Here is a 15,350-nt window from a genome sequence, read left to right as displayed (position 1 = left end):
AGAAAGACCCCGAGGGTGCGAATGAGCAACCTTGCACGCGTGGCAAAGCAGAAACCCTGCAACTGGTGAGGAGGGAGAGGCCGGGACACATCTGTCCTTTTGAAGGACATCCCAAGGTCGTCATAAAAAGAGAGAAAGAGAGCATCGTCCTGATACGTCAAGGTTGCAGGTTCGATCTTGGGCCGGGGCACACCCAAGAATCAACCAAGGATGCATCAGTAAGGGCAACCACCAACCTCTGTCTCTCTCAAATCAGTATTTTTTTTTTTTAAAGAGAGCGAGAGAAGCCCATTATTCAGTGATTCTGGTGAGAAACAGAGGCAAGGAAGATGGGGCGGGGGGGACCGGCAGCCGGCGGTGAGATAGTGTGGAGGGAGAATGGAAAGGGCGTCGCAGGAGAGAGCCTGGGGACCGCCGCTCCTGTCCTCCCTCTTCTCCGCGCTGGGCCGGCGCCGCGACGCCCGGGGCTGTTCTCCCCCGGCCCTGCCGTGTGCCGGTCTGTCCCCTCGTCCCTCGTCCCTCTGCGACCAGCCCTGGCTGGGTCAGTGGCTCTGTGGGCTCTGCTCTTCCCAAAACACAATTTTTCTCACTCTGTCACCGACTAGATAATTTTATCCTGACCTTAATACACAGAGAAGTCACAACCGAGAGCTAGTTTTCGGCCTGGGAGACGTGTGAGCCGAGAGGGCCTGAGGAGCCACGGTCGGGGAGGTCAGGGAAGCGGAGGGTTTCGGGGGCGGGAAAGGGAACCACCTTATTCCTGACCCTGAGGCTAGAGTTTAACGCTTTCCGGTTTGTGTGGTCCAACACATCGGAAACAAATACAGCTGTTCCCTTCAATTATCTCCGTGTACAAATCCGCAGGGTAGAGGGGAGCCTCTGCTAGGGGAGATCGGCTGCTGCTTCTGAAAAGGAGGACACAGTCCCCCTGGGGTACAGGGTCTTGCGCGCTCTAATAGCCTCAGAAATAGTGGGTCTTGACACTCCGGGAGCGCCTGTAGCCTTTCACTCGCAGGAGTAACTGGCGTGCATTCCCATTGCGTCTCTTTCCTTTTCCGGCTCTTTGTCTAATGGGAGACAGCACCGCCGAGCTTAGTCCTCTAAACCAGGAGACTCGGTGACAGGGGGCACCCGTCCCGAGCGTGGCCCTCCTGGTGCCAAAAGGCTTGGCGGCTCGTCAGGGGACCAGCACGTGGCGGGGGGCGGGGGGCGGCCAAGGCGAAGACCGAACCTCCGTTTCCCGTCTGCCGTCCTCACCTGTGTTCACCTACGGCCAACGGTCAAATGGTGGCACCTTAAGAACTCTATCACGTGCTGCTTCCACATCTGTCTTCATTTTTTAGAAAAGCCTCTAGGTAGCCACCGAGAAATGATGGGCAGGTGCCTCCTCTTTTTCTCATGGTAGTTTAAAACAATTTTTCACGTACACCTTGAAGCGGGAACAGCGGTGAAGAGGTATGGGATTCCTTCCGCCTGCTGCTGCCCTTGGCGATGTTCACAGGATCCGCAGCAGCGACCGACTCTTCCTTCCCGCCGCCTCCCTGGGGTTTTGTTTGTTTGCCAAGTTCAATGGTGTAAGGGAGGCGATGTTGGCTTTTCACCGCCCACCGTATTTCCTCTGCCTTTGTGTTTTCCGCTTCGCGTCGCCGCCCACACATCGTCCCAGCGCGGTTGCCAAACCAGTGTTGAATCCAGGCCCAGAAATGATGGAAGAAGTTGAATCCTGCCCCCGCCTCACCAACACTGTCAGGTGGCGTTTGTCATCTTCCCTTCTGGATTTGTGGGCGTCAGAAGAGCGGTTGGTGCCCTGGGGACGGGCCTGGAGCTAGTCCTTGGACTCCAACCTGCGAATCTGAATTTGACGTACCCGCCCAAGGCGCCTCGAGGGCCGGGTGGGAGAGTCTTTGAACTGGGCAGAGCCGGGGGGTTTGTTGGTCAGGACGGTCTGTGGAAGACGGAATCCAAAGTTTATCGACCAGCCTTCTTGGCTGACCTCAAGCTTTTTAGCCGACGTGTTCTCAGAGGCAATCTTACTTACGTGTAACCTTTTAATAAGGCTGATGAAAACTTAATTAGTTCACTCCTTATTTCATTGCTATTCCCTTATGCTTGAATTATGATCTCTTGCATGTGAATTTCTCACAGAAATCTTTGAAGATTAATCCCCACCTTTGCGACACGATTTTAATTAAACTTAGCTTATATAATATGTAAATGTATATAAGTTGGCTTGCTTACCGTCCTCCGTCATATGCTGAAAGTGAAAAATATTACATGTCGCGCCTCCGGGGGGGGGGGGCGGGTCCGACCCTGTGGCCTCTCTGGGCCACTCACAAAATGCACAAACGCTAACGGGACCTGATGAGCAAAAACAGAAAAGGTTGTAAGTCAACGTACGATTTTGCGTTGGGCCGCAGGCGTCGGGCGCCCCTGCACGTGACCGGGCGTGTACGCGGAGGCGCGCGCGCGCGCCCGCACGCCCTTACGGTGTGAGCGGACCCGCCCCTGTCACGGCGGTGCGTGCGGCGGGGACGGAGCGCGCCCCGCGGTCACTGCGCGCGCGGCCTCCCCACGCAGCGCTGACTCTCCCTCTCCCTTTTCCTCCTCTTGCAGTTTGTAGCCCAGCCCAACTGCCAACAGCTGCTGGCGTCCCGCTGGTACGACGAGTTCCCCGGGTGGCGGAGGAGGCACTGGGCCGTGAAGATGCTGACCTGCTTCGTCATAGGCCTGCTCTTCCCTGTCTTCTCCGTGTGCTACCTGATAGCTCCTAAGAGCGCCCTCGGACTGTTCATCCGAAAGCCATTTATCAAGTTCATCTGCCACACAGCGTCCTATCTGACGTTTTTGTTTCTGCTGTTGCTGGCCTCCCAGCACATCGACAGGTCAGACTTGAACCGGCAAGGGCCGCCACCAACCATCGTCGAGTGGATGATATTACCGTGGGTCCTGGGTAAATGCGCTCCCATAGAACATATAAGCGCGTGGTCCTGCCGTGAGACTGTGCTGCTCAGCAGAGTAGCCGCCTGCGTGTAGGGCGCCGAGTGCCTCCAACAGCGCCCCGCCGCGGGCTCCGAGGCCTGACCCCCGAGGCCGGGCCGCCCCCGCGGGCAGCTGGCCAGACAGAACCCGAGGTCTTAGGACCCCAGGGTTCGATGACTTCCTGTCCCGTGAATGCGTCCCCGGGTGTGGGCTTGTGTGTTTACCTTTTAACGCCGACCGCAAGTAGCCGTCCCGAGTTTCTAATCGCTGTGCCTTCCACAGAGAAGCAGAAACGACTCTGCGGAAGGAGGCATTCTGGACGTGAAGTAGCCGCAAACATTCGTTAACATGAATCCATTTGTCTTTTGGATGACAGAGGAAATGAAAATAGCAGGAAATTTTCCCATAGGGCACCCTTCGATCTCTGTCCGTTCGTAGGCTGCTGGGGCGCGTTAGTAGTGGAGAGAAAATTGGTCCTTTTTTTTTTTTTTTAATGGAAGGAGGGGCTGAGGAGGAGGATCAAAGGCAATGGGGGAGCTTCCCGCTGAAACTTCCGCGGAGGGACGGCCCGACCGGCCGAGAGCGGACGGATGAGCCTCTTCCGTGCCCCTCCCCAGGCGGCCCGGTGCGGTGGGTTTAGGTTGGTAGCCGCTGGACTGAGCAGCTTACGGCGAAGAGTGTGGCCCTCGCGGGGGTCCGCCGCCCTCTCGCCCGGGGAGGAGCGGCTGCGGCTCGGGGCCCGGGCCGCGCCCCGGCCCTCGCAAGCCCGCGTAGGTCCCCCGCGCACGCCGCTCCCAGAGCTTCTTGTCGTGTCAAGAAATGTTTTCCCTCCTGCCAGAGGCACTGTCCTCTATATTTAGAGGATGTTTCCCGGACCTGTGACACCATGATTTCTGAGAAATGAGGACTCGTGTACCGCCCATCTGTTGACCCTGAAAAAAGACTTTTATTTGTGTTACATATTGATATTATGAATGTTCACGTTTTCTGAGTAGAAAAGTTTTCTCTCAACTAAGTCCCATTATCTCTTAAGGAGCTTAGTTTTTCTTGGGAATTGCTTTCATTTCAGACACTTCTCCGAACGGCAACAGTAAGAACTTACTCAGCCTCACAGATCCAAATATCTCGTTTCTGTGTTATTTTTAATATCTTCCCTGCTGAAGTTTAACCCCTTGTTGGGGATTTACACCGACGTCTATTGAGTTTTCTAGCCTCCACAGGGTGTGATCCATCACTTGTGACTTACCGCTGACAGAAGTTTTTGTTTGTATTTTTTCAATTTTTTAAAAAAAGTATTTTCTGTTACCGTTGCCATTCAATATTATTCTATAGTAGTGTGAGGTGTACAGCCTAGGGAGTATCGTCAAGAATACCGCAGACCTTTCTGAGTTATTTTTCCTTCAGACTTTCTCATACAGGGCGGGGCAAAAGTCGGTTTACCGTTGTGCGTGCATGAAGCAGAGTTGATTCTCGTATTACTATTGATTAATTATTGTATTTTTTCCGGCTTCCCTTTTTAAAAATTATATTCTTGCTGACTGTGCCGTTGCAGGTGTCCCGGTTTTTCCCCCTTTGCCCCCTCCTCCCAGCACCCCGACGCCCCCAGGCCGCGCCCCCGCACTGTTCGTGCCTGTGGGGCACGCGTGTAAGTCCTCTGGCCGCTCCGTTTCCGGTGCTGCACTTTACGTCCCCGTGGCTGTGCTGTTAGTGCCTATTTGTGCTTCTTAATCCCCTCACCTGTTCGCCCCTCCCCCACATCCCCCTCCCACCCAAAGCCCTCTCTGTATCCACGATTTTGTCTCTGTTCTTATTTGCTCAGTGTATTTTTTACATTCAGTTGTTGATAGATACATGTTTGTCGCCATTATTGTTCATAGTTTAGATACCATTTTTCTTAAATAAGCCCCTTTACCATTTCATATAATAATGGTTTGGTGAGGATGAACTCCTTTAGTTTTTTCTTGTCCAGGAAGCTCTTTTTCTGCCTGATTCTAAATGATAGCTTTGCTGGGTAGAGCAATCTTGGCTGAGACTCTGATTTTTATGACTTTGAGTATTTCTTGCCAGTCCCCTCCAGCCTGCAAAGTGTGTTTTGAGAAATCAGCTGACAGTCTTATGGGAGCTCCCCTGCAGCCAACTACCTAGGCAACTGCTTTTCTCTTGCTGTGTTTAAGATTCTCGCTTTATCTTTAAACTTAGGCGTTTTAATTCTGATGTGTCTTGGACGGGGCCTCTCCACATCCATGTTGTTTGGGACTCTCTGTGCTTCCTGGACTTGCATGTCTATTTCCTTCACCAAATCAGGGAAGTTTTCTTTCATTATTTTTTCAGATAGATTTCCCGTGTCTTGCTCTTTCTCGTCTCCTTCTGGCACCCCTATGAGGCGAATGTTGCACCTCTAGAAGTTGTCCCAGACGCTGCTTACACTATCCCCATTATTTTGGAGTCCTTTTCCCTTTTGTTGTTCTGATTGGTTGTTTTTTGCTTCCTTAGGTCCCAAATCACTGATTTGATTCTCAGCTTCATCCGCCCTCCTGTTGATTGCCTGGAAACTGTTCTTTACTTCTGTTAGTGTGTCCTTCGTTTCTGACTGGATCTTTTTGATGCCGTTGAGGTCCTCACTAAGCTCCTTGAGCATCCTTATGAGCAGTGCTTTGAACTCTGCGTCTGAGAGACGCCTTATCTCCGTTTCGTTGAGTTCTTTTTCTGGAGTTTCGACCTGTTCTTGTTGTGCCGGTCCCCGTGGGACAACTGAAAGCCTTGGCCTCCCCCACCGCCACCCCGGTATTGAAGGTTATTGACCCTTCCTTCTTCTTTCCCATCAGGCAGCCTTCAGGGATCTTGCAGGTGTTAGCTGTCAGGAGGAACGTGAGCAAATAAGCAAAGGAATCTACAAGCCGCACGCAGGACTCTCACTGATGACTCAGGTTGTCTTGCGATAACCCGCAGAAAAGGGAATTCAAGATAATTCAGTTATAACTCTCGCACTCGATAGGTAGATACTAGACAGACAGACACCAGTATACCTCTCGGACTGTCCATTTATCCCTTTAAACTGGAGTGAAAAGTAAAACAGTACCTCTGCCAAGCATGCGCACAGGCCTGGCAACAGGGCTCTGCTTGTTACGTGACTCTCAAGAGTCACCAGGAAGAGTAGATGGCGGATAGAAGGGGCCGGGCCAGGCCAGAGGCTGCGTTTCTTCTGCCTGCTGCTTGCCGGGACCCTGAGGCTCCAGTTCCCGTGGGGCTCGGTTTGTAACGTGCAGTGCTCGGGTTCCACAGTGACCCAACTGTTCATCTGAGAAGTTCCTTTTTGCATAAAATTTACATGTAAACTAAATAGAGCAAGTGGATATGTATACTCTATACCATGAGAAATCATGTAAATTAGAGGAGCAGTTTTATCTCAGGGAGAGGCCATTTGTTTCTGGAGAGCGCGGGAAGCGCAATATGAAAAAGAACGCTTTTGGGTGCTGGTTTCTAAGGCCTCCCCCGAAACTGGTTTTTCTTTTTCCACAGACACCCCCTGACTCAGCAGCGACAGTCGCCCCGTGTGTCGTGGCTCCTTCCCATCAGCAAAAGGGTGCACGGGTGGGAAACGTCCAGCTGTAGACGTGGGTCGTCAGGGCGGCCCACGTCATGAAACTGATAACTTTTTATATAAAATAAGTAGACTAATAATGGAGGCGGGTCCATTAGTAAAGCAGGACGTACTTTGCTCCCGATGAAAGAGGCAAGTGGCTGCTGCTACGACTTGCTGTTTTCCGGGGGCCTGAGGCCGCCGCGGTTCCCGGGTGTCTGTAAACCTGCGCACACCGAGCGAGGTGCGGAGGGTGAGCTGAGGCGAAGCCGTGTCAGAGGGAGGCTTCCCACTCTGTTAAAAATAAGCCCTGGCGGGTTCCTAGGCGTGAGCCAAGAATTGCCCGTCACATCCGGATTACACATCTTGCCTGTAACACATACTTATTGAACAGGTTTTTTCTAACAAAACTTGCCTCTCGTTTCCGTATTTATTTTATATTTTTGTCTTTTGAAAGGTTGATATTAGCACATCTGAAAATGTTCACAAGGCCTGCCAAACGGGAAGTGTAAAACAGACAAGGGCGGTCACCTTTGCAGCCGGATTTTATATGTATGTGTGTGTATGCATTTGCCCGTATGTATTCTTCCTTTCTGTGACAATTTCTTCATCTTTTGCCTAGTAGGCATCAGAGCATATGGCCTCAGGTGGCCACATCCTTTCCGTCGTGCCCTGAATGAACTCCCTTCCCAAACATCCCCAGAAGTTATTCTTGCCATTGGGAGCTGTTCCCCACTCCCTCCGTGGGCAAGGCGCGTCCGCTCCCCCGTGAACTGGCTGGAGACGCACGGAGACACTCACACACCGCCGCAGGGCATCCGTTTATTCATTTCAAGGGGTGTTTTCATTTCCAAAAAAGTCAGATAATTATTGCAGTATGACGTATCTACCTCACCTTCCTGTTTATCCCTAGGGAACAGCATTTTTAAAGTCACGAGGCATTGCGATCTCCAACCACAGAATGTTTATATAGATTTAGACTGTCGGTCGCGCACATTCTGTTGCTGATCAAGTGACTTTTTATTGGCAAGGAAACGATGTCTTTCAGGCCCCGACAACGCCACGCACAGCTGATACACCGCATGTCCAATCTGCAGGCCACGAGAGGATGCTCGGCGGCAGAGTTCCCGTGGCACAGGGTCCGGGGGCAGGGACCGGAGAGGAGGGGAGAGCGCGAAGGAGGAGGGGGTCAAAGGAACGGCCGAGGGGACGTTGGAAGTGGTTTTTCTGAGCTAAGAGGAGCCACAGAAGGGCAGCGGAAGCTCAGGCGGAGCAGCAGTGACAGAGGCAGTAAGGGTAGAGGCTGGGAAGTTAGTGAGGCACCACGCTCAGCGATGTGGGCGTGTGGCCTCATGTGACCTTCATGGGAACTCTGCCTCGTTGAGCCATAAGAAACGATGCCGGTGTCTCATTTGTCAGAGAAGAAATAGCCGAGCGTGATCCCTTGCCCAGGATCGGGGGGTGAGCAAGCAGGAGACGCTAGATCCGGACTCCAGTCGCTGTAACCGTAGAGCCGGAGCCTGCGCCCTCTGTACACACCAGCCCGGAAATGGGCGCAGAAACACTCAGGGAGGCAAGCGGCCCAGGAAGCCAGGTCTCCGAACACACAGTTATGTCCTCTGTCCTCTGCCTCTTTGCCGACGTTGATCTTCACCCAGGTCAACTTGGCATGGACCGTGGCTGTGAGTCATAGAAGCTGTAACACACTCGATATAATTTACTGTTGAATATCGCGTTGGCTAATGTGCCAAATTTATCACAACCGCCCCATCACGCCGCCATTACCTCCGTCACCACGGCCGCCACCGCCCGCCTCCGAGCTAACCCACGTGCGCGACACATGGGTCCCCAAGGCTGAGAGAAGCGTCTATTCCGGGAAAGAAAGCGTAAGGTCCTCTGATGTGACCTTTCCAGTTTTTGTTGTTGGTGTGGGTTTCGCGATCACATGTTAAGACCTGAAGTTAAATTTCCTTGCTCCCACGGAGGGGGCTGATTTTTTAAATTTTCATTGGTATGTGGATGTGTCGGGGCTTCCTCAGGAAACGGTAGAGATAAGTATATTTTCTTTGTAGATAATTGTTTTAAAAATAGTCAGAGGTGTGCATTGGGTGAAAAATTGGAATTCTCATAACCAAAACAGTAACATTCACTCTTCCACAAATAGGTATTGAGGAACCACCGCCTCTCGTTGAAGAGGCGCCTTGAGCAAAGATTTGGAGGAAGTTCACTCCTTCATTGCTTCCCTATCTTCATGAACGATCTGTGCCTTAGTTTTTATGGAAACGTTTAAACAGAAATTCTATAAAAAGTACATCAAGTAAGTTTCTGTCAGCACAAGAAATTAAGTAACGGAAACTTACTTGATTTCAACAGAAAGTGTGTTGACAGAAACTTAATTTTCTAAGTTACTATATTTTGGTCACAAGCTGTCAGATGACCCAGAATTCTAAGTTCTACATCCTGCATCTTAATCCAAAGCTCTGATGACACCGTTTCTTGACAGACTTTGAAAATACATACTCCCTTCATTGTGCATTCCTACTTTTTTTCCTCCAAATGTTAATCTGATGATGGCAAAGCCATGGCAATGAAGGGTTTTTAGATGTCAAATTAAGCATATTTGACTCTTCATGGCCCCTTGAAGTCAGCGTTTTTCGAGGGGTCGTCTGCTGAAGAAAATCCTGGTCATTGCGGGTTTTTATTAAAAAATTTAGATTTTGAATTCCCTCCCCTCTTGACTGATCCCCAAACCCCAGGGGTCTTTAACGGTAGCTTGAGAAACAGTCCAGGGAGCCCGATGCCACATTCACGGGGCGGCTCTGCTACGGAGTCTCAGCTGGAGCCTAACCTTGCAGTGGTCGTCCTTCCTCTTGCCCCACCCCACACCTACGCAAACGGCCACCTCTTCCTTGTCTCCCAGCAGCCGGGTAGACATCAGCCATTCCTGACACTCTGCGTATTAAGAAGCCGTCCTAGGTCAGTTTAAAACTTGAATCTTATCTTCGGTATGAAGCTCTCCTCGCCCCAGCATCCCTGGTGCGCGGCTTCGGGCCACGCCCTTGTCCATCTTTCGCTTGTCCTTCAGCCCAGCACCGGCGGGGCGGAGAGAGGGAGGGACAGACTCTGTGTTCTCCCCCTTCCCTGGCTGCCGGGAAGGGGAGGGCAGCACAGGCCTCAGACGTCTGCATGTCTTTCCGGGACCCGGGTCCCAGCCCTCCCCTTGCTGGTGTCTGCATCGCTGGCTGATACCGAGCGGCCTGTGTGATCGGCCTGACCGGCCGGCTCCCCCGACGGGTGCTGGGGTGCAGGGGTGCAGGGGTGCAGGGGTGCAGGGGTGGGTGTCCTTTAGGACCCCGGGTGCCTCCACACTGCACGGTTCTCAGAATCCGCTTGCCTGACCCCCTCCAGCTCCTCCACTCTGTCATCAGCAGATGGCCCTTTGGGGTCCTGTGACCCAGACAAGAGGGCTCAGGCCCAGCTGCTTCCGGGGACAGGCAGCCCCTCCACGAGCAACGGCAGAGCCTCGCCACCCCGGACGGCAGGGGGTTAGGCTGCCGGCCACCCGCCGCCAGACCCCTCTCTCCTTCCACTGTCCCTGACGAACTGGACCCAAGGAGAGACGGGCAACACCCAAGCAGTGGGGAGAGGCCCGCTTCTCCTGGTGGAAATTTCTAGCTGCCACCGGGATCTCTATGGCGCGCCCCACACGTGCACGTGGGCCACCAGGCTGGAGTGCAGGTGGCGGGGGACAAGGTGTGTGCTCCGTGCCCCTCAGTCTGCCCCAGAAGATGGGGCGGCTGAGAGTCCCTGCAGGCTCTCCACAGAAAGCAGGTGCACCGGGCTCTTGTCTTTGTGGCGGCGTTTGAAGGGGAACGGTGACAGGAGGCGTCGCCCCTCGTCTTAGTGCGTCTCCCGGCCACCGTGGCGTGAGGCTTCGCTGCGGCAACGGCTGCGCTTCCGTCTCTCCTGGACCAGGGGCAGGATTTTGGCTGCGGCCTGCGCTTCTCTTCCCTGCGCTGGGGACAGGACCGGCAGCAAGGAGAGTCCTTTCTGTTCTTTCCGTCTTCGCTGACCGGGCGCCGCAGCGTGAACCACGTGTTCTGCACGAGACCCCCAGGGTCGGCTCCTTCAGCGAGCTTCTGGGCGGCCAGAACGCGCCCTCGGAGGTTGCCCGAGGTTGGAAGGTGGCCTGCTTTGTTTGGGATCATCTGCCTGTGTCAACCCCGAAAGCAAGCGGGGGCTGGACGGGAGGCCTTGCTGCGAGCAACGCGCTCGCCCCGGAGGGCCCGGGGCGGCCGGCCGGCTGCGCGCATCCTCACGTGGACCTGGCCCCCTGGCAGCCGGTCAGTCCCGGAACAAACAGCCCCGGCCGCCCCCCTGTGGAAAAGCTGGGAAAACATCGTAAAAACTTGCCGGCACCCATCACGTGCATTTTTACAAGGCGGCTTTCTGACTCATTTGTGCTGCGATCTCTCCTGCCTTGGGTCCCACAGCCTGGGCATCAACGCTTGTCATTAGAGGGCTCTGAGAAAGCCTGTCATCCTTTTCCAAACCGCAGAGAGCAACTTGGAAGCGTTCCCGTTGCGGGGACAGGATACACGTTGGGGGGCAGCCACTCCCTCCGGTTCTGCTCTCCGCAGACGTTTCCGTTCCCATGGACAGTTGACTCCCTGGGTGCGTTTTCCAGGCAGCGGATGCCACCCACTGGCTTTCCTAAAGGCTCGTTTCTTCAAAAATGTCCGTGCGTGCGGCCGGAATGGAGGACCCTTGGCATTTCACGGACGTGCTCATAGCAAAGAGGAGCTGTTCGTCCTCAGAGGCGTGGGGACGAGAGCCACGGAGACGAGCATCTCATCTGTGCTGGGAAAACAAAAGATCCTGTTAGCTGATTGCCACTAATCTACAGCCTTATGTACAGCTCACATTTAAAAGAAAAACAATGATGCTGTGAGTCCTCGATTGGATCGGATCTCTGTTTTTCCCATAAAACGGTGCCTCCCGAAGGTCAGAGGCAGAACTATTTTTATGTTGTCAGGAAGCCAGGCTTCAAGTCTCCTCTTTGAACTCCGAAGGAGCTGTCCTGTGTCCAGAGGGTGAGTTTTTGCGGGTTCCCCAGCCGCCCGACGGAAGGGCCGTGCCCTTGAACCCGTCTAATGAGGACAGAATCCCGTCGGGTGCGAAGGGGCGGTCGGTTCGATTGCTGCCGTCCGTAAGTTTCCGGCTGCTTCTCCGTGACCCCTACCCTGTGCCCCTCGTCCGGCCCTTAAAGCCGCTGGCCCTAATGTCCTTTTTCCTCTGCACAATCACCCCCAAGATTCTGGAACATGTCTATTTTGGTGGATGTTAATAGTCTCTCACGTTTGGCTTTCCGGTTTGGTGGGAGCAGAAAGAGAGACACGCTTTGCCTGTAAAGGAAAATAGAATACCAACCCTCGCATGGGCCAGGTGTTGAAACGGCCGCTCACTTAACGAAACACGCCAATTTGAAAGCGCTAGAACCGCAGGTTCAGCGCCGGAATGACCTTCAGGGGTCAGGCGGGCCGGGCTTCCACGCGTCCCTGGAGGGTCCCCCAGCTGTGACCGACGGGAGACGCTCCAGGTGGGGACTGGAGTCCCAGGGGCCGAGCCAGGCCAGTTTGGGAACAGCTCGGATCGCCTTCCTCCCCTGGGGCAAGAAGGCTCCTTTCTGTGATTCCCCCTCAAAAATCCAGCCTCTCCATCTGGGGGCCGGCCAAAGCGCGCCCACCCCCGCAGCCACGCGACTGTTTTTCATCTCCCGTGGCAGTCCTTGCGATGACTGACTGCAGAGAAGTTTCGATAACCCAAACAGGAAGAAGCCGTGGCCGGCTCCTTCAGTGCCCGGGGCAGAGCGATGGTTCTCGTGTGAGTCTATCGGTAGACGCCTGCGCGCCGACAGCCCGAAGCGCTCTTCCTTCGCAGTGAGACACGGGGAAGCCGGGGAGAGGCACCGGCCGGCCGACGATGCAGAGCTGATTGCTGGGTGCGCGGAGCCTGCCGCCTCACACGCCCGGCGGCCCCATGCTTGCCACCGTGCCTTCTCAGGACGGCCAGTTTGAAGTGCGCCGGTCCAGTCGATGGCTGCAGACACACGTCTTCCCGTCTCTGGGCACTGGCCGTGTCCGGCGAAACAAATGGCGTGGTGACTCCTCAAGGGGAGAGGATGCGGCGTGTCTGAGCGCGCTGCGTGGGGAGGCCCCGCCTCGTCCTGCTTTGTCCGTTCACGGGCAGGTGGCACCGGTCACCCAGCGTCTCGGGCCGGATTTTCCCTGGTGCTGTGCCTGTGGGCTGGCTTCGGAGACGGGGCCCAGGCAAACTTCTGCTCAGGACAGCGTCTTGGCCGCCACGCCTGTCCCCTCAAAGTCCTGTGCTGGAATCCTACCCCCACGCTGCATTATTTGGAGGCAGGGCAAGCAGGGTAGGAGGGACGCATTTTGGCCGGGGGGTTGGTGCTCTTTCCGGAGGAGGCCAGGGGGCCAGCCCTCTCGCTTGCTGCTGAGTGGGGACACAGGGATGGAGGCCAGCGTCTGCCCCCGGCCGCGGTGCTCTCCAGCCCCGGGCCAGGCTGGCCCTGGTCCCAGCCTTTGCAGCTCCACGAGGATGATAAATTCACGTCGCTTTTTGGAGGACACCAGTCAGTGAGACCGAACCCCCCGGGGACAGGTGGGGAGGAGGGAGGCTCTTAGAACCTCTGCCCCATCCGCAGCTCTTGGCTACCCCGGTGCCTGAGCCTCGGGGGAGGGGCGTCTCCTCCGGCTCCTGCCGCTCTGCGGTGGCCATGGGCTCCGGTCTCTCACCTGGTGTCTGTCCGGCTGGCGGAGGGGGGTGGGGGGTGACTCGGTGGGGCGCACCTCCTTTCTCGGGTGCTGAAGCCTTGCGAGCCGTGGGCAGGAAGCCTTCGATAAATCAGTGTAAGCCCTGGGCCCGGATGCTGCCGCTTTTCCCACAGGGCGAAAATGTTTTGCTTCCCAGGGCGCAGGAGCCTGCGTGGGGCTTTAGGGCGCCCCCCGCAGCTCCGCCTCCTGCGCAGCAGGCAGCCCATGGCGAAGGCACACGTGGGCACCGGTCCTCTGAGCCTGCCTGCGGGGACTCTGGCCTCACGTGCTCGCCCATCCTCACCTTTTCTGACATCTTCCCGCGCCCCGCGTGGTGCGGGTCTGCTGCGCCTCCACCTGGCCGTGCGGGGGCGCGCACCCCCAGCGCCTGGCGCTCCCTGCGGCGTTCCCTGGAGACACCTGCTTGCGCTTCAAGGACCCGCCCCTCGGTTGCTCGCCTCTCCCACGGGTTCACGGGAAGTTACGATTCCAGAGTTCCTCTGGCTCCTCATGCTTTTACGGTCAGACAGGTGTGGAGCTTGGGGCCACCCGTTTGGTTTTTCCAGGCTGACATTTTTTTCCTAAAAGACTCCTATTATCTCCTTGTATTAAGGTACTTACAAAGTCATATGCATTCTTTTAACACTTCCTGATTCTAGATACTTTGACATATCCTTCTCACCACTGGGCTCTAAAAACAGAATTATAAAATTTCAATAAGGTTATGAAAACAGAACAATGGTATCCAGCGACATTTTACCAGTACTTCCTCGGATTTAAAGAGAGAACATTTCCCATTGCAAACCTAGCCGTCGTAAAGAGAAGGGATTTTGTTTTCTCTGGATGTGGCTTTTAAAGCGATTGCTAAAGAGGGCATGAGGTCCCGTGAATGCGGCCACTGTTGCTCAGTGTGGAAGGCAGCGCTGCGAACGTGGCTGAGATCAGACCTTCCGAGGCGCCGAGCGCGTACAAACGCACAGCAGCACAGCGCCCGGTGCCCTGGGGCGAAGCCGGGCGCGCCGGCGAGACACGCCGTTTCTGACTTGGGATGAAGAACGTCCTTTAGTGGTTGTTTACAGGTGGATGTTATGATATGTTTCATGGAAAAAAAAAAATATGTAGTTGAAGAGGAATCAGTTTGGTGGGAAAATTCTACCTTCGTATGAATTTCTCCAACGCGTGCAGGCGACAGCGAGCCGGGCAGCTCGGGCCGCCGTCCGGCCGCCGTGAGCCAGACCCCGGGAAGGGAGGCGGCCCCCGATGGCCGCTGCCGTGTTGTGCCGCGTGTAATGGGCACGTTTTGGCCTAAATGTTTGAGGGGAAAAGAAGGATGTGCATTGTCCAGGGGTGGTACTTGAAACACCTTGTTACCTGTTCTCCTGTTCTGAAATTATTTGTCACATCCAGTTCCTTGCACCATAACATGTTCAAAAATCCATGCGGACCGTCCCTTATAGTGCAAACGACGACTCTCTAAATATAACTGAATAACACACTGAATGAAAAAAGGAAAACGCAAGGTTTTTTTCCCCCTGAAAGTTTGGGCCCAGAACGTGCGTTCTCCGGCGCCTGGCCCACGGCAGGCTGCGGTGTGCGGCCGCTCCCAGCCCCGAGGCGCCGTTGCTCTTCTTCCACGGCGAGCCGGTTTCGCGCCGCTGGATTGGAAAGCGCGCTGACCGCGGCTCTCCTGTCGTTGCAGGTTTCATCTGGGGGGAGATCAAGCAGATGTGGGACGGTGGCCTCCAGGACTACGTGCACGACTGGTGGAACCTGATGGACTTCGTGATGAACTCCCTGTATCTGGCCACCATCTCCTTGAAAATCGTGGCGTTTGTGAAGGTAGCTATGGCTCATGCTGCTGTGGGGCACCGACCCCCGTAAACGCGATATGCCTTCCGCTGCTGCCGATTTCATTACCGCGGCTCCGCGGAGTGTCCTCGGTCTGCGTGGGATGCGCG

The 15,350-nt window shown here is 55.0% G+C and overlaps 1 protein-coding gene across 6 annotated transcripts in view; it reads left to right on the top strand.

Annotated features, from left to right (window-relative positions):
* The window catches only part of TRPC4 (transient receptor potential cation channel subfamily C member 4), a 73,822-nt gene that overhangs the window by 34,112 nt on the left and 24,360 nt on the right, over positions 1-15,350 (top strand). For all 6 annotated transcript variants that reach the window (XM_054586675.1, XM_054586674.1, XM_054586673.1 and 3 more), the window contains 2 exons: positions 2,614-2,950; positions 15,092-15,231. In XM_054586675.1, the coding sequence (XP_054442650.1) occupies positions 2,614-2,950; positions 15,092-15,231 (477 nt within the window). The remainder of the gene's footprint in view (positions 1-2,613; positions 2,951-15,091; positions 15,232-15,350) is intronic.

This window comes from Pteronotus mesoamericanus, unplaced genomic scaffold, assembly GCF_021234165.1.
Source record: "Pteronotus mesoamericanus isolate MK-2021 breed Mesoamerican mustached bat unplaced genomic scaffold, CSHL_Meso_final contig_94, whole genome shotgun sequence".
NCBI classification, from domain to species: Eukaryota; Metazoa; Chordata; class Mammalia; order Chiroptera; family Mormoopidae; genus Pteronotus; species Pteronotus mesoamericanus.
The sequence above is the reverse complement of the archived record's forward strand: the minus strand, read 5'-3'. Positions and strand labels throughout refer to the sequence as shown.